Source organism: Salmo salar, chromosome ssa06 (assembly GCF_905237065.1).
Source record: "Salmo salar chromosome ssa06, Ssal_v3.1, whole genome shotgun sequence".
Taxonomy (NCBI): domain Eukaryota; kingdom Metazoa; phylum Chordata; class Actinopteri; order Salmoniformes; family Salmonidae; genus Salmo; species Salmo salar.
The window spans coordinates 91,796,515-91,815,497 of NC_059447.1; the positions used below are offsets into that span (position 1 = coordinate 91,796,515).

General features: G+C 43.2%; 1 protein-coding gene across 2 annotated transcripts in view; it reads right to left on the minus strand.

Annotated features, from left to right (window-relative positions):
- LOC106608345 (L-threonine 3-dehydrogenase, mitochondrial) overlaps positions 1-17,403 on the minus strand; it is a 28,937-nt gene extending 11,534 nt beyond the window's left edge. The window contains exons 1-4 of one of the 2 annotated variants that reach the window (XM_014206237.2): positions 17,269-17,403; positions 12,554-12,749; positions 10,449-10,491; positions 5,538-5,608 (exon numbers count right to left, since the gene is read on the minus strand). In XM_014206237.2, coding sequence (XP_014061712.1) covers positions 5,538-5,608; positions 10,449-10,491; positions 12,554-12,737 — 298 coding nt within the window. In that variant the 5' untranslated portion in view covers positions 12,738-12,749; positions 17,269-17,403. Of the gene's footprint in view, positions 1-5,537; positions 5,609-10,448; positions 10,492-12,553; positions 12,750-13,827; positions 13,849-17,268 lie in introns of those variants that run through there. The other variant, XM_014206240.2, reaches the window with a different exon arrangement.
- Between the last annotated feature and the right edge of the window lie 1,580 nt (positions 17,404-18,983).

Here is an 18,983-nt window from a genome sequence, read left to right on the forward strand (position 1 = left end):
TTCTTGGTTAACAGGGCTCGAGACAGTATTCTTGGGTAACAGGGCTCGAGACAGTATTCTTGGTTAACAGGGCTCGAGACAGTATTCTTGGGTAACAGGGCTGGAGACAGTATTCTTGGGTAACAGGGCTCGAGACAGTATTCTTGGTTAACAGGGCTCGAGACAGTATTCTTGGTTAACAGGGCTCGAGACAGTATTCTTGGGCAACAGGGCTCGAGACAGTATTCTTGGTTAACAGGGCTCGAGACAGTATTCTTGGGCAACAGGGCTCGAGACAGTATTCTTGGGCAACAGGGCTGGAGACAGTATTCTTGGTTAACAGGGCTCGAGACAGTATTCTTGGGTAACAGGGCTGGAGACAGTATTCTTGGGCAACAGGGCTGGAGACAGTATTCTTGGGCAACAGGGCTGGAGACAGTATTCTTGGGTAACAGGGCTCGAGACAGTATTCTTGGTTAACAGGGCTGGAGACAGTATTCTTGGTTAACAAGGCTATAGACAGTATTCTTGGTTAACAGGGCTGGAGACAGTATTCTTGGTTAACAGGGCTCGAGACAGTATTCTTGGTTAACAGGGCTGGAGACAGTATTCTTGGGTAACAGGGCTCGAGACAGTATTCTTGGGTAACAGGGCTGGAGACAGTATTCTTGGTTAACAGGGCTCGAGACAGTATTCTTGGTTAACAGGGCTCGAGACAGTATTCTTGGTTAACAGGGCTGGAGACAGTATTCTTGGGTAACAGGGCTGGAGACAGTATTCTTGGGCAACAGGGCTCGAGACAGTATTCTTGGTTAACAGGGCTCGAGACAGTATTCTTGGGCAACAGGGCTCGAGACAGTATTCTTGGGCAACAGGGCTCGAGACAGTATTCTTGGGCAACAGGGCTCGAGACAGTATTCTTGGTTAACAGGGCTGGAGACAGTATTCTTGGGCAACAGGGCTGGAGACAGTATTCTTGGGTAACAGGGCTGGAGACAGTATTCTTGGGCAACAGGGCTCGAGACAGTATTCTTGGGCAACAGGGCTGGAGACAGTATTCTTGGGCAACAGGGCTCGAGACAGTATTCTTGGGCAACAGGGCTGGAGACAGTATTCTTGGGCAACAGGGCTGGAGACAGTATTCTTGGGTAACAGGGCTGGAGACAGTATTCTTGGGCAACAGGGCTCGAGACAGTATTCTTGGGCAACAGGGCTGGAGACAGTATTCTTGGGCAACAGGGCTGGAGACAGTATTCTTGGGCAACAGGGCTGGAGACAGTATTCTTGGGTAACAGGGCTCGAGACAGTATTCTTGGTTAACAGGGCTGGAGACAGTATTCTTGGTTAACAGGGCTGGAGACAGTATTCTTGGGTAACAGGGCTCGAGACAGTATTCTTGGTTAACAGGGCTCGAGACAGTATTCTTGGTTAACAGGGCTCGAGACAGTATTCTTGGGTAACAGGGCTCGAGACAGTATTCTTGGGCAACAGGGCTATAGACAGTATTCTTGGGTAACAGGGCTCGAGACAGTATTCTTGGGTAACAGGGCTCGAGACAGTATTCTTGGGCAACAGGGCTATAGACAGTATTCTTGGGTAACAGGGCTCGAGACAGTATTCTTGGGCAACAGGGCTCGAGACAGTATTCTTGGGCAACAGGGCTATAGACAGTATTCTTGGGTAACAGGGCTCGAGACAGTATTCTTGGGTAACAGGGCTGGAGACAGTATTCTTGGGTAACAGGGCTCGAGACAGTATTCTTGGGTAACAGGGCTGGAGACAGTATTCTTGGGCAACAGGGCTCGAGACAGTATTCTTGGTTAACAGGGCTCGAGACAGTATTCTTGGTTAACAGGGCTCGAGACAGTATTCTTGGGTAACAGGGCTGGAGACAGTATTCTTGGGCAACAGGGCTGGAGACAGTATTCTTGGGCAACAGGGCTGGAGACAGTATTCTTGGGTAACAGGGCTCGAGACAGTATTCTTGGTTAACAGGGCTGGAGACAGTATTCTTGGTTAACAAGGCTATAGACAGTATTCTTGGTTAACAGGGCTGGAGACAGTATTCTTGGTTAACAGGGCTCGAGACAGTATTCTTGGTTAACAGGGCTGGAGACAGTATTCTTGGGTAACAGGGCTCGAGACAGTATTCTTGGGTAACAGGGCTGGAGACAGTATTCTTGGGCAACAGGGCTCGAGACAGTATTCTTGGGCAACAGGGCTCGAGACAGTATTCTTGGGCAACAGGGCTCGAGACAGTATTCTTGGGCAACAGGGCTCGAGACAGTATTCTTGGGTAACAGGGCTGGAGACAGTATTCTTGGGCAACAGGGCTCGAGACAGTATTCTTGGGCAACAGGGCTGGAGACAGTATTCTTGGGCAACAGGGCTCGAGACAGTATTCTTGGGCAACAGGGCTCGAGACAGTATTCTTGGTTAACAGGGCTGGAGACAGTATTCTTGGGCAACAGGGCTCGAGACAGTATTCTTGGGCAACAGGGCTCGAGACAGTATTCTTGGGCAACAGGGCTCGAGACAGTATTCTTGGGCAACAGGGCTATAGACAGTATTCTTGGGTAACAGGGCTCGAGACAGTATTCTTGGGCAACAGGGCTGGAGACAGTATTCTTGGGTAACAGGGCTCGAGACAGTATTCTTGGGTAACAGGGCTCGAGACAGTATTCTTGGGCAACAGGGCTGGAGACAGTATTCTTGGGCAACAGGGCTGGAGACAGTATTCTTGGGCAACAGGGCTGGAGACAGTTTATTCTATAAATGGGTCAGGGCTTGGTTGGCATCCGTCACTGCAGTACTGTCCAGCCAATCACCATTCATGAGGTCTGTGACCTTAGTTATCAATTAACCTTTCAGAACGCATCCACTTCCTGGTGACCTGTACAAGAAGCTTTTCGCAGGGATCAATATCACAAATCAAATTGTATTTGTCATATGCGCTGAATACAACAGTGAAATGCTTACTCACAAGCCCTTAACCAACAACTAACTGAATCATTCCTTATTTTACCTGCAGACACTGCAGACGTCTTTTATATTTCAGAATATTTCAGAGTTTATATTATCCTGAAAGAATGAACGGATGTAATTCAGCCAAAAGGGAATCAAGTTCTCTTCCTGGTTGTACCGAGGTAATTTATCCTGCTTGTGAGTTGATCAGACGAGTATTTACGTAGTCCGGTGAATGTCAACAACCCAGTATGATGTAAATACAGCCAGAGCGGTAGATAGATAAAACCAGTCTACTGCAGTGACACAGCAGTAAACCAGGTGGTTCAGAGCGGTAGATAGATAAAACCAGTCTACTGCAGTGACACAGCAGTAAACCAGGTGGTTCAGAGCGGTAGATAGATAAAACCAGTCTACTGCAGTGACACAGCAGTAAACCAGGTGGTTCAGAGCGGTAGATAGATAAAACCAGTCTACTGCAGTGACACAGCAGTAAACCAGGTGGTTCAAACCAGGTGGTTCAGAGCGGTAGATAGATAAAACCAGTCTACTGCAGTGACACAGCAGTAAACCAGGTGGTTCAGAGCGGTAGATAGATAAAACCAGTCTACTTCATACAGCCTGTAGTCTCACCTCATATTCAGAACAGACCAATGGAGTAACTCTAAAGAGCATCGGATGGAGGGAACATTCTGGAAAACTCAGTACCTGGAGCCGTATGTGTCAAGTAGGGTTGAATGGCGGGAACCCGGTTACCGAGAACAGCGTGGTGTGAAATGGAAAGCGATGTCTAAATCTGGATTCTCTACAGCCTCTGAATCACCCCAGGGTGGGGGGACAGACGGCCCACCCAGGGTGGGGGACAGACGGCCCAGCCCAGGGTGGGGGGGACAGACGGCCCAGCCCAGGGTGGGGGGACAGACGGCCCAGCCCAGGGTGGGGGGACAGACGGCCCAGCCCAGGGTGGGGGGGACAGACGGCCCAGCCCAGGGCGGGGGGACAGACGGCTCAGCCCAGGGTGGGGGGACAGACGGCCCACCCCAGGGTGGGGGACAGACGGTCCAGGGTGGGGGGACAGACGGTCCAGGGTGGGTGACAGACTTATTTTTTGTTGTGACAGGGTAGGACTACCATTTGTTGCAGCCTAGCCTATCCTACAGTAACATAAAGACTAAATGCGAGGTCTAATTTACACTTCTCCAATCTGGCTTTCAGGGGCCATCTTGTTTTTTTTGTAATTATAAAGATGATGATATATATATATTTTTTTTAATTGCAGCTGCAGAGTTTTAAGACAACCTATCACTCGAATATAGATGCTTTAAAATCGGTGCACGCACGAGCACTCTCTCGCAGTCTCTCTCCATCAACTACATTCAAATCGCATCCAAAATAGAGAATCCTGTTCTAGAATGATATAGATGTCCTAGCCTACCTCTTTCAGGTAATACATTCAATGCAGTATTAGCTTTATATTTAGCTAATTAATGATGGGTTATGCATAATACGTTTCACTGATATCCTCTGTCTCTTGCGCAATACCTCCTAACACCTGTGCTTCGCTGGCCTCTCTCCTAAAAAAACCCTCCTCAGCTCTTAGGAGTCCCATGCAGGAAATACTAGACAATTTGTTGTTGTTGCATTTCTTAAACCAATCGACTATTCGAAGCTCTTTTTCCCCCCCTCTTCTTCTGAAGGTTAAATACAGGAACCAATAGAACTCCTGGGTAGTTTGAAAGAAGAGCGATCGATCAAATCCAGACATATTTATATTTTAGTCATTTAGCAGACGCTCTTATCCAGAGCGACTTACAGTAGTGAGTGCATACATCTCATACATTTTTTTCTTCTCCGTACTGGTCCCCTGTGGGAATCGAACCCACAACCCTGGCGTTGCAAACACCATGCTCTACCAACTGAGCCACAGGTCCCACCCTGGGTCCATGTTATATGCTTTCTAATGCTTTCTAATGACACTTCCGGATTTGACGGGAAATATCGGATTACCCGGGAGACAAGCGACATTCTCGGGATGGAACATTTATAAAGGTACTGGGAAAATATTCAACCCTAGTGTCAAGTGTGTCAGAGTAGGAGTGCTGATCTAGGATCAGGTACCCCCTGTCCATGTAATCTGATTCATTATAATCTAGGATCAGGTCCCCCCCCGTCCATGTAATCTGATTCATTATAATCTAGGATCAGGTCCCCCCCTGTCCATGTAATCTGATTCATTATAATCTAGGATCAGGTCCCCCCCTGTCCATGTAATCTGATTCATTATAATCTAGGATCAGGTCCCCCCCTCCGTCCATGTAATCTGATTCATTATAATCTAGGATCAGGTCCCCCCGTCCATGTAATCTGATTCATTATAATCTAGGATCAGGTCACCCCCCCTGTCCATGTAATCTGATTCATTATAATCTAGGATCAGGTCCCCCCCTGCGTCCATGTAATCTGATTCATTATGATCTAAAAGACTAAACTGATCCTAAAGTCACTCCTATGCTGAGATGCGAGATACATGGGCCAATGGCCTTGTGGTCAGGACAGAGATGTTAATTTGTGTCTACATGTTTTGATTCACTCACCGCTGTGAAAGACGTGGCTTGGAGGCTTCCTGATATCCGACAGGATCACGTTGTTGTTTCCGAACCGCTTCCTGTGAAACAGGATGTTACATTTAAACACAAGAAGATGAAGCTTGACTAAAACAACCCCCCCAAAGGCTACATTTCAATGGTTGGTTGTTGATTACAGGGTTACCACAAGTGCTATGAACAATGTTTCCTCCTTTTTGGCACAGAGCCAAAAAGAGTGCAAATTTGGAAACTTGAATGTTGTTAAAATTCAGTGCAACTTCCAGCGTGCCTTTAATGTGAACACTGAGGCTGTAGCCGCTTTAAGTTACAGTTTTACCTAGGGATGCACGATACAATCGGTGAACATATCGGAATCGGCCGATATTAGCTAAAAATGCGAACATCGGTATCGGCCCCATGTTTAGTTTAACGCCAATGTGAAAAACCGCTGTCAAAGCTATATAACGTAGGTACATGACGTAATGACGCCACGTAAAATTTTGCGCTACACGTGCAACACAGCATTCCTAACCTAGCCAACAATGTATGCTGTGTGGATAGAGCAGTCAACAAGTCAAGCAGTCAATTGAAAGAGTAAGAACATTTCAGCGAGACAACTCCAAGGCGAAATCCATTAACCTGTTGGGTCTAGGGGGCAGCATTTGCACGTCTGGATAAAAAAAATGTACCCGATTTAATCTGGTTACTAATCCTACCCAGTAACTAGAATATGCATATACTTATTATATATGGATAGAAAACACTCTAAAGTTTCCAAAACTGTTTGAATGGTGTCTGTGAGTATAACAGAACTCATTTGGCAGGCAAAACCCTGAGACATTTTCTGACAGGAAGTGGATACCTGATGTGTTGTATTGACTTTAAACCTATCCCATTGAAAAACACAGGGGTTTAGGAATATTTTGGCACTTCCTATTGCTTCCACTAGATGTCACCAGCCTTTACAAAGTGTTTTGAGTCTTCTGGAGGGAGATCTGACCGAACAAGAGCCATGGAACGATGATGGCCCATTAGACACCTTGCGCGCGAGTTCATCTTGGGTACCCTCGTTCCAATACGTTCTAAAAGAGTATGCATTCGTCCACCTTGAATATTATTCATGTTCTGGTTAAAAAAGGCCCTAATGATTTATGCTATACAACGTTTGACATGTTTGAACGAACGGAAATATATTTTTTCCCCTCGTTCATGACGAGAAGTCCGGCTGGCTTACATCATGTGCTAACGAGACGGAGATTTTTGGACATAAATGATTAGCTTTTTTGAACAAAACTACATTCGTTATGGACCTGTGATACCTGGAAGTGACATCTGATGAAGAGAATCAAAGGTAATGGATTATTTACATAGTATTTTCGATTTTAGATCTCCCCAACATGACGTCTAGTCTGTATCGCAACGCGTATTTTTCTGGGCGCAGTGCTCAGATTATTGCAAAGTGTGATTTCCCAGTAAGGTTATTTTTAAATCTGGCAAGTTGATTGCGTTCAAGAGATGTAAATCTATAATTCTTTAAATGACAATATAATATTTTACCAATGTTTTCTAATTTTAATTATTTAATTTCTGACGCTGACTTGACTGCCGGTTATTGGAGGGAAACGATTTCCTCAACATCAATGCCATAGTAAAACGCTGTTTTTGGATATAAATATGAACTTGATAGAACTAAAAATGCATGCATTGTCTAACATAATGTCCTAGGAGTGTCATCTGATGGAGATTGTAAAAGGTTAGTGCATCATTTTAGCTGGTTTTATGGTTTTGGTGACCCTGTCTTTGACTTGACAAAACATTACACACAACTCTTGTAAATGTACTGTCCTAACATACTCTAAATTTATGCTTTCGCCGTAAAACCTTTTTGAAATCGTAAAACGTGGTTAGATTAAGGAGATGTTTATCTTTCAAATGGTGTAACATAGTTGTATTTTTGAAAAATTTGAATTTTGACATTTATTTGGATTCAAATTTGCCGCTCTTGAAATGCACCTGCTGTTGATGGAGTGCACCACGGGTGGCACGCTAGCGTCCCACCTAGCCCCAAGAGGTTAAAGCCAAGATAATGGAATTCATTGCCCTAGATAATCAACCGTTCTCTGTCGTGGTTGATGTTGGCTTTCGCCGACTGGTCGAGCACCGGTACACACTAAACGTTACCAAGTGCGCTATTGTTCAGATGTTGCCCTACCGGAGTTATACAGTAATGGCGTCCGTGCTATTAGCTTCGCGACATACTACGGAACACCGTTTGGGTTTTTTGCGTGTCAAAAAAGATACAGGTTAAATAACACTATTTGACGCATTAAATAAGCTTTTAAACGTCAAATAACACAGTTATATTATAGATTGTTGTGTATTCTAAATGTGCACGTGTAAGCCAAGCGCAACCACTATCAGTAGCACTGTCAAAGCTGTACAAAAAAAAAAGTCTGCAAACAAGCAAACACTGGCCACGAACGACGTGTTTACAATACAGCATTGGTCAATAAAGCAGTAATTGTTCGACAGCAACTTCTGGTGTAGCTAGCTTTAGCTTGGTACCTAGCTAGCACCAATACAACCAGCCTGAAATCAATGACCAGTAGAAACTGCAGTCATTTTCACTATTCTTAGCAATGATTTAGGAATCCTTGTGAGTAAGTATTAGCTAGTTGTTCACCTATTGAAATTTAACTTCAGTTCATGAAAATAAAAAGCTAGCCAGCTACTTAGCCCTGTTGCCCAAAGCTAGCATTATAAGCAGCCAGATAGCTTCATCTGGCTAGCCACAATAAGGATTAGGCACAATTGTGGAATTTGTGGTTTGCCTTCAAAATAGAAGTACCTCTGAAAGTGATGCAGAAGGTTAAAAATTGGTGGAATCATGCCATATTTAGACTTGATAAAGTTAAACAAGGTTGGAATGTGAAGCAATGAAATGGGTTATCAGTCTACTCGGTGACACCCACAGAACACAACTGGTGAAGAGTTTACGCAAATATTAGCGTTGTAGCTCTTATCGCGGGACTGTGACTGTGTGAAATCACCTCCCCAGTCAGCCTACTGTGTGTATTGACATTCATATTGCACTGTAACAGCTTTACCTAATGATTGGGGATCAATGAAATGGGGTATGAGTCTACTCAATACCCAAGATATTTTTTTCCCCAACGTCCTCCTCGGAGTTATCAGACTCCAAAACATCCACACAGTATTGTGTTTCCTCTGGAATAGTCGTTCAATACACATAGGTTGACAATAAATGTGGCTCAATTCAGTTGTTTCAGAGTCCCGCAACAAGAGCTACGATGCTAATGTTCTCTGGGTGTCACTGAGTAGACTGATACCCCATGTGATTGATCCACAATCCATAGGTAAGGCTGTACAGTGAAATAAGTATGGCCCACAATGCAATTCTAAAGTATGATACATCCAGCGTGATTTCAACAGATTTTTGTTAAATTAACAAATGATGGGTCTCCCGGGTGGTGCAGTAGTCTAAGGTACTGCATCGCAGCGCTAGCTGTGCCACCAGAGATTCTGGGTTCGAGTCCAGGCTCTGTCGCAGCCGGCCGCGACCGGGAGGCCCAGTGTTAACTAGCAGGGGAAAATCTCAAGAACAGTTGAATGATGTTCAATCTCCTGCTTTTCTCCTTGGGCTGATAGTGCCTCTGTGCAGCAGTCCCGGCGACTGCGCGCCCACGTGCAGCTTAGAGGGAACAATGGCACTGAAGCCTTTCTGTATGCTATATAAAGCTTTTGTTTGTTTGTTTTAAGTGAGACCTAGATTATATAGTGTTGGGGATGCTACTCTTAAAATGTAGTTTACCAAGCTACCAATTACTTCACACTGGAAGAAGTTAAGCTACACTTAAGAAAAATATAGTTTTCTTTACAGAAGTTACTTTGAAAAAGTAGTTCGCTACACCCAAACTACTTAATGAAAACGTATCATATGTACATGTGAAATATCAGACTACAAATTGCTAGAACAGATCACTCTGGAGTCAGATGTCGACAGATGTGTAATTTCAAACTCAAAAAGTGAGAATTAGGCAGGTCTGATGCTGAAACAGAAAGGATATTCTAGCCTACTTATTTTAGCAAAAACAGTAGTGTGTAGTTCCAGTAGTTAGCTACATCGCTACATGGTAAAACAGTAGTGTGTAGTTCCAGTAGTTAGCTACACCGCTACATGGTAAAACAGTAGTGTGTAGTTCCAGTAGTTAGCCACACCGCTACATGGCAAAACAGTAGTGTGTAGTTCCAGTAGTTAGCTACATGTTAAAACAGTAGTGTGTAGTTCCAGTAGTTAGCTACACCGCTACATGGTAAAACAGTAGTGTGTAGTTCCAGTAGTTAGCTACATCGCTACATGGTAAAACAGTAGTGTGTAGTTCCAGTAGTTAGCCACACCGCTACATGGTAAAACAGTAGTGTGTAGTTCCAGTAGTTAGCTACATCGCTACATGGTAAAACAGTAGTGTGTAGTTCCAGTAGTTAGCCACACCGCTACATGGTAAAACAGTAGTGTGTAGTTCCAGTAGTTAGCCACACCGCTACATGGTAAAACAGTAGTGTGTAGTTCCAGTAGTTAGCTACACCGCTACATGGTAAAACAGTAGCGTGTAGTTCCAGTAGTTAGCTACACCTCTACATGGTAAAACAGTAATTAAATACTGAAAAAAAACGACCTATATTACAATTTTGTTTAACTACCACCAAGCTACTGCAAAATGTAGTTAAATTACTAATTGAATACATATAGTTCACTACTCCCCAACACTGATTATGTCCTAATAATAAACATCCCAAAAATGGTCCTAAATGAACGTATTCCATTCCATTTAATGTTAGGCAGCAACACTTGTAGAAAGACAAGCATTTCTTCTCTATAACAGAACACACTGCTCTTACCTCAACATTGTAGCCAGCCCTACCCCCAACTGTCCAAGGCCGCCTGAGAGTGAGAGTGAAAGAGAAGAGAAAACATACAGTGCAATATTAAGAGGTGAAAAAAAAACATTAAACAGCGCATTCGAAAAGTATTCAGACCCATTGACTTTTTCCACATTTTGTTACATTACAGCCTTATTCTAAAATGGATGAAATTGTTTTTTTTCCACCTCGTCAATCTACACACAATACCCCATAATGACAAAGCAATAACAGGTTTAGAATTTTTTGCAAATGTATAAAACCAAAAAAACTTAAATATAACATTTACCTAAGTTTTCAGACCCTTAACTCTCCTTTGTTGAAGCACCTTTGGCAGCGATTACATCCTTGAGTCATCTTGGGTATGATGCTACAAGCTTGGCACACCTGTATTTGGGGAGTTTCTCCCATTCTTCTCTGCAGATCCTCTCAAGCTCTGACAGGTTGGATGGGGAGTGTTACTGCACAGCTATTTTCAGGTTTCTCCAGTGATGTTCGATCAGGTTTCAGTCCATCTCTCTAGAGATGTTCGGGCTCTGGCTGGGCCACATAAGGACATTCAGAGACTTGTCCCGAAGCCACTTCTACGTTCTCTTGGCTGTGTGCTTAGGGTCATTGTCCTGTTGGAAGGTGAACCTTCTCCTCAGTCTGAGGTCCTGAGTGCTCTGGAGCAGGTTTTCATCAAGGATCTCTCTGTACTTTGCTCCGTTCATCTTTCCCTCGATCCTGACTAGTCTCCCAGTCCCTGCCGCTGAAAAACATCCCCACAGCATGATGCTGCCACCACCATGCTTCACCGTAGGGATGGTGCCAGGTTTCCTTCAGATGTGACGCTTGGGATTCAGGCCAAAGAGTTCAATCTTGGTTTCATCCGACCAGAGATTCTTGTTTCTCATGGTCTGAGAGTCTTTAGGTGCCTTTTGGCAAACTCCAAGAGGGCTGTCATTTGCCTTTTACTGAGGATTGGCTTCCATCTGGCCACTCTACCATAAAGGCCTGATTGGTGAAGTGCTGCAGAGATGGTTGTCCTTCTGGAAGTTTCTCCCATCACCACAGAGGAACTGAGTTCATGGTCACCTCCCTGACCAAAGCCCTTCTTCCCCGATTGCTGAGTTTGGCCAGGCGGCCAGCTCTAGGAAGACTCTCGCTGGTTCCAAACTTCTTTCATTTAAGAGTGATGGAGGACACTGTGTTCTTGGGGACCTTCAATGCTGCAGAAATGTTTTGGTACCCTTCCCCAGATCTGTGCCTCGACACAATCCTGACCCGGAGCTCTACGAACAATTCCTTCGACCTCATGGCTTGGTTTTTGCTCTGACATGCACTGTCAACTGTGGGACCTTATATAGACAAGCATATGCCTTTCCAAATCATGTCCAATCGATTGAATTTACCACTGGTGGACTCTAATCAAGTTGTAGAAACATCTCAAGGATGATCAATGGAAACACGGGGCACCTGAGCTCAACTTTGAGTCTCATAGCAAAGGGTCTGAATACTTATGTAAATATTTATTTATTTGTAAATTTTTTTGTTATACATTTGCAAAAAATGTGCAAAGCAGAGTAGCAGAGGGTGTGAAAAGGAGAGGGTCAGGACCCTAGCTACAGTGGTTCTATCCTATTGATCCTGCTTGTAAACACTGTGATGTTCCCTTCACACAACAAACCAAGCGCTTTATAAATCCAGCTATCTGTTGCTTGGGAGCCTCGTTTAGGTTCACTTAGACAAAGCTTCTTTACCTTAGATAGACCATAGATAGAGGTCATATTGTGTGGTATTGAGGTTGTGAGATTAAGGTTCACTTCCCATAAATAGAGTTATTCCTACTGTGTCTGTTGCTTGAGAATCCTTGTTAATGTTCAGTTAGACAAAGTTCATCTTCTTCACAGAGAGAGATTGTGTTATTGAGGCTCGTCCCACAGAATTACAGCGAGCTGGAGAGTCGTTAGAGAAAAGTTTGTTTCTTCAGATCATTGTGAATAGATCCCATTGTGGTAAGTTGTACCTGGGATTCCTCCCCCCAGGTGCTGATGCCTCTCTGAGCTTTTAACCTGATTGAGTGATTCATTGATTGGTCTTACCTGTGATGAGCACCTTGGGGTGGTCCGTCTCGGAGAAGGACACGGAGTGGAAACTGGCGTCCGAGGTGACCTGGCGGGGCGAGAAGCTGATGGTCCGTACGGCCACTGTGATTGGCTGACAGCCACATCCTGGGCTCAGGAGGGCCTGCTTAGCCACCTTGCTGAATGTTCTGATAAAAGGCATCTTCACAGTCACCTAAAGGAAGCGGAAGAGGACAGTGTAAGGACCCTTCACCTGAATACTTTACAAATAGGTAGAATGATTTTGTTGTCAAGGACTCAAAACTTATGGTTCTGTATACATGACCTATAACAATGTCACTACAAGGTTGGTCATGCCAGCTTGACTACGTCTAGGCCCAGGACAGGAAGCCTTGAGTCTTTCTGTCGTCATTCTTTGGCGACTAAGTGTCAATTATGTAGCAGCTGTGTCTCATGGCAGAGACACAGTGTACAGTAGGCATCCCCGAGGGACTCAAGAGGATCCAAGAAATGAGACGTGAAAAGAAAAAAACGGGACCACTAACGACATTGGAATGAATGACGGAGCGCCTCGCTCGCTCAGCAGTCGTGACATTGTTTCGTTTTGTCTGCGAAACACAGTCTCTCTCTCTCTCAAATGGTAATTTATTCCCTTTGTAGTACACTTATTATTTATCTTTACCAGAGCCTGGTCAAAAGTATTGCATTATGGGAATTGGGTGCCATTTTGGGACGAAGCGACAGCCTGACAACATAAATTACAGACCTGTCCTCAAATTACAGTAGCCTAGACTACCATTCTTGGCACGGTTTACTCCTGCGTCTCCGACGTTGCCTAGGCTAACAGTAATTTGAGTAACTTGGAGAGAGGGGGGGGTGGGAAAGTTATAGAATGGATCTCTTCCTAGATTTTATTATTCCTTCATTCTCTCAGTAAAAATAGGCTTTTCGTCATTAAAGAGTTGTCATTCTGCACGAATTAAACTTGCTATACATCGTAACGCGCATTCATTTAAAAAAATGAATTAACACTGACGATGGAACTTGCTATACATTGTGTTCCAAGCCTGTTTACTTCCGTGGCTTTCAATGTGTAACTACACAAGTGAGACAAAGCACATTTTCAAACTAAAAAAAGAAAGAGAGAAAAAGACACCCATCATGCATCCATCCCTGACTAGTCCTCCTACAACGCCACGCCTATCGTACTGTATGGACATCCGTCATTCACACGTCTAATTATTGCTCTAAAGAAGAAAGAAAAAAAAAACATTTTTGCTAGGCTCTCTTACCTTTAACGTCGGATAAAGCTTCTGAAAGAAATTTAAAAGTGAACGTGAGTAACTTTATACCACCCACGCCCTTCGCTCTCTTACCCAATCAGGGGACAGAGGAGTTGATATGAGGGTGGATGAAAATAGTGCCAGTCGGGACAGACTGTAGCTGGATGGTGACATAAGCTACAAGCTGTTACAAGGTTTGCCAGAAGCAGCAGATAGACATAAATGAAACGATTTTATGGCACTGGGTTTAAATGTTCCTCCCTCTCAGAACTGACTTGTATGTGAACTGTGCAATATGAACAAATTTAGGCTGGCGTAGGCCTATTCTATAGGCCTGTAGTCACAAAAGTGATGCAACTACAGTACTGTAGGTACTGTAATATCACAGCAGTAGGCTAGGCCTGTTCAGTAGTAAACTATACTCCAGGTCTACTGTACTGTTCAGTAGTAAACTATACTCCAGGTCTACTGTACTGTTCAGTAGTAAACTATACTCCAGGCCCACTGTACTGTTCAGTAGTAAACTATACTCCAGGCCAACTGTACTGTTCAGTAGTAAACTATACTCCAGGCCCACTGTACTGTTCAGTAGTAGACTATACTCCAGGCCTACTGTACTGTTCAGTAGTAGACTATACTCCAGGCCCACAGTACTGTTCAGTAGTAAACTATACTCCAGGCCAACTGTACTGTTCAGTAGTAGACTATACTCCAGGCCTACTGTACTGTTCAGTAGTAGACTATACTCCAGGTCTACTGTACTGTTCAGTAGTAGACTATACTCCAGGTCTACTGTACTGTTCAGTAGTAGACTATACTCCAGGCCTACTGTACTGTTCAGTAGTAAACTATACTCCAGGCCCACTGTACTGTTCAGTAGTAAACTATACTCCAGGCCTACTGTACTGTTCAGTAGTAAACTATACTCCAGGCCTACTGTACTGTTCAGTAGTAGACTATACTCCAGGTCTACTGTAGTGTTCAGTAGTAGACTATACTCCAGGTCTACTGTACTGTTCAGTAGTAGACTATACTCCAGGTCTACTGTACTGTTCAGTAGTAAACTATACTCCAGGCCAACTGTACTGTTCAGTAGTAAACTATACTCCAGGCCCACTGTACTGTTCAGTAGTAGACTATACTCCAGGCCCACTGTACTGTTCAGTAGTAGACTATACTCCAGGTCTACTGTACTGTTCAGTAGTAGACTATACTCCAGGCCTACTGTACTGTTCAGTAGTAGACTATACTCCAGGCCCACTGTACTGTTCAGTAGTAGACTATACTCCAGGTCTACTGTACTGTTCAGTAGTAGACTATACTCCAGGTCTACTGTACTGTTCAGTAGTAGACTATACTCCAGGCCTACAGTACTGTTCAGTAGTAAACTATACTCCAGGCCCACTGTACTGTTCAGTAGTAAACTATACTCCAGGTCTACTGTACTGTTCAGTAGTAAACTATACTCCAGGTCTACTGTACTGTTCAGTAGTAGACTATACTCCAGGTCTACTGTACTGTTCAGTAGTAAACTATACTCCAGGCCCACTGTACTGTTCAGTAGTAAACTATACTCCAGGCCTACTGTACTGTTCAGTAGTAAACTATACTCCAGGCCCACTGTACTGTTCAGTAGTAAACTATACTCCAGGCCTACTGTACTGTTCAGTAGTAAACTATACTCCAGGCCTACTGTACTGTTCAGTAGTAAACTATACTCCAGGCCCACTGTACTGTTCAGTAGTAAACTATACTCCAGGCCTACTGTCAGATAAATATAATCACGGGCAGTTGTTCATTTATTATTAGCTTAGTAATTGTTCTAAGCTTATCCAAGTCATTCATCAAATGTATCAAAGGCTGTTTGTTCATTTGGTATGTGTCTGCAATAAATCTTCAAACAGATAGCCATGCAGTCATTGGCCTCAGAGTGATTTTCACGACAGTTACTAAACGTATGAAGCGGTTACCGATTTTATACACACTGACCGAATTCCTCTTTTTAAAAATTAGCGCACTCATCAATCACCATGTGTTGAGCCAAAACCAAGATGATGAAGCCAGCATCGTTTGACTCTCGCATCATGTCGTCCTAAACCGGTTACATCATTTCCTTGGGCTTCATTTAAAATGTTTGTTTTAATTTGGCTAGCCCAGTCTGTGGCCTATTTAAGGTGGGTGGCGTGAAATATCAAATAAAAAAAAAGTCAGATTCTGTCATATATATATATATATACATACATACATACATACATATGTATGTAACTGGATAATTAATTTTTTTAGTACGTCTGCTACGTTATATTACTGTTTTAGTACGTCTGCTACGTTATATTACTGTTTTAGTACGTCTGCTACGTTATATTACTGTTTTAGTACGTCTGCTACGTTATATTACTGTTTTAGTACGTCTGCTACGTTATATTACTGTTTTAGTACGTCTGCTACGTTATATTACTGTTTTAGTACGTCTGCTACGTTATATTACTGTTTTAGTACGTCTGCTACGTTATATTACTGTTTTAGTACGTCTGCTACGTTATATTACTATTTTAGTACGTCTGCTACGTTATATTACTGTTTTAGCAATCTTGTTTTGGCTCTATTCCCGGAAAGATGGCCGCTTTCTCGCTCATCCTCAATCCCTATGCTGATCCTCAACATATAACAAGGTTTGTAAACGCAGCATGTCTCTATAGATTAAGGCTCAGACAAATTATTATTTTTTTTTTTTTTTGCAGAATCACGATGATGTTCCATTTCTGGCCTCTTCCTTAATCAATGGAGTTTCCGGTCCTGTGCCCTAATGTTTCAATTGACCGTATTGCCTCTTTTATGATGTAATAATTCAATCTCCTACTCGACACAGTACATTTTAATGTACACGGTGACCTGGGACCAATTAGGAGTGTACATAGTAATATTATATGCCATGGCAAAACCCATCCAACCTCTGGTATACCAAACAAAGGCCAGGAGCATGCCACATAACGGATATAGAATAAAACACATGGGATTATACCGTTCTCGTAGCAGCAGGATATTATGCCGGCAGTAGAATCGCGGATTCTTTCTTTATTTTTTTGTTGCCACCCTGCGAAGACATGCTAAACTTTGCATTCTAGTAAAGTACAACTGTTTTTCACAGCATTGCAACCACCTTTGAATTAGCTGTTATATCTCCTGTAGGTTTTCCTATTTGTTTAAAATACATGTTGGTCAAAGGATAGGTGTGTCAACAGTACAACCAATCTGAGTATATAGGCTATATAACTAGATTGGCGACAGTCTTTAAAATACATCCCAATTTGCGTCTGTATAAACAACTAAATTCTCACATTAGATAATTCTCCATTCTGCTTAAGAAATTTGAGTAAAATCCCGATTCACTTTACACAAAATATTAGCTTTAATAACTCAACGAATTCCAATGAATAATGATTTACTCACCAGATAAATAGCTGAGGGGGATCTTTATAAAACTCGGAAGATAGTGTTAGAAAAGGGGTGTTTAATAGCTGGTGTAGCTGACGACACGTTGTGCCTTCTTCATGTATTGCATCAGCCCCAGCACATGAGGGTTATATATCACCAGCAGGAGCCATCTGGGTTCAACGCAACCCGGCTTCCTCTCTGATTGGCTGGGCCTCGGAGGTGTGCTCCCTCTGTCGCATACACGTGGTAACCTCTCTTTTTATTTTTTTTATTTTACATTTTCATTTAACCTTTATTTAACCAGGCAAGTCAGTTAACAACCAATTCTTATTTACAATGATGGCCTAGCAAAAGACAAAAGGCCTCATGCGGGGACGGGGGCTCGGATTAAACATTAAAAAATATAATAAAAATATAGGACAAAAACACACATCATGACAAAAGAGACACCACAGCATTACATAAAGAGAGACCTAAGACAACATAGCATAGCAGAAAGACATGAAAACACAGCATGGCAGCAGCACAAAAAAACATGGTACACACATTATTGGGCACAGACAACAGTACATGTGGCGGGTATATAGAGATGACCAGTTTACGGATATATAATAATATATATATATATTATTTCACCTTTATTTAACAGTGTTTTGTTAACTCTGAGAACGGAATGTATATGTTTTTAAATAACATTCTTAGAATGTTCTGTGAACGTTACTACTATTTTCTCGTGGTTCTTATGGAACGTTTTCCTAATGTTCTAAGAACACGACTTGGGGTGTGTTCGTAAATTCAATCTGGAGTGCCAGAGTGCGATGAGAGTGAACTATTTGAGAACATTCCCAATGTCAAACCAGTTGGAGAGCGTTCCTAAAACAATACCAAAATGTTAACTAAATGTAACCATGTTTCAACTTTTAGGAAACGTTCCGTTAAAGCAATGAAATAACAAGAAAATAAAGTTTTTCTGTCAAGTTCCTTAAAATGTGCTGAGAATATTCCAGCGCAACTATTCTGCACCATTCGAGGAAGTTGTGGGAATGTTGTATACAAATACTGTGTGCCAGTGGTACAGTAGTAGGGAGGTATGCAAGAGGTCTTGGTGAGGAGGGGAGGAGGTGGGAGAAGGTTGGGGGAAAAGCGATGCCTTGTGGGCTTTGAGATTCATGTCCTGAAGCAACTTGATTTATCTTTTATTATACAGTTAATGACTAATCTGATGTCAGAAGTAGGCTACCTGGGTCTGTTTCTGCTCTCCCTGTGGGAAATGGAATATGCAGAACGGCATCTGCGGCAGACGACCACACCGGGTTCCACTCCTATCAGCTAAAAACAAGAAGAAGAAGCGTCTCCAGTGGGGACGCCATCACCATCGCCTGATCCTGTTGCGTCAGGATTTGGCGTAAACATCATGAGTCCATGGACCCATCCTGCCTGGTTTCAACGGTACAGGCTGGTGGTGTAATGGTGTGGAGAATGTTTTCCTGCCACACGTCATGTCCTTTGATACTAATTGAGCAATGTTTCTATTCGCTGAAGAATTCAGGCTGTTCATTTTTTAATTGTATTTTAGTTATTTAGCACTCTTATCCGGAGCGACTTACAGTTAGTGAGCCCATACATTTTCATACTGGTCCCCTTGTGGGAATTGAACCCACAACCCTTGCATTGCAGATGCTTAACTGAGCCACACGGGCAAAAGGCGGGTAGGGGTTGAACCCGGTTCT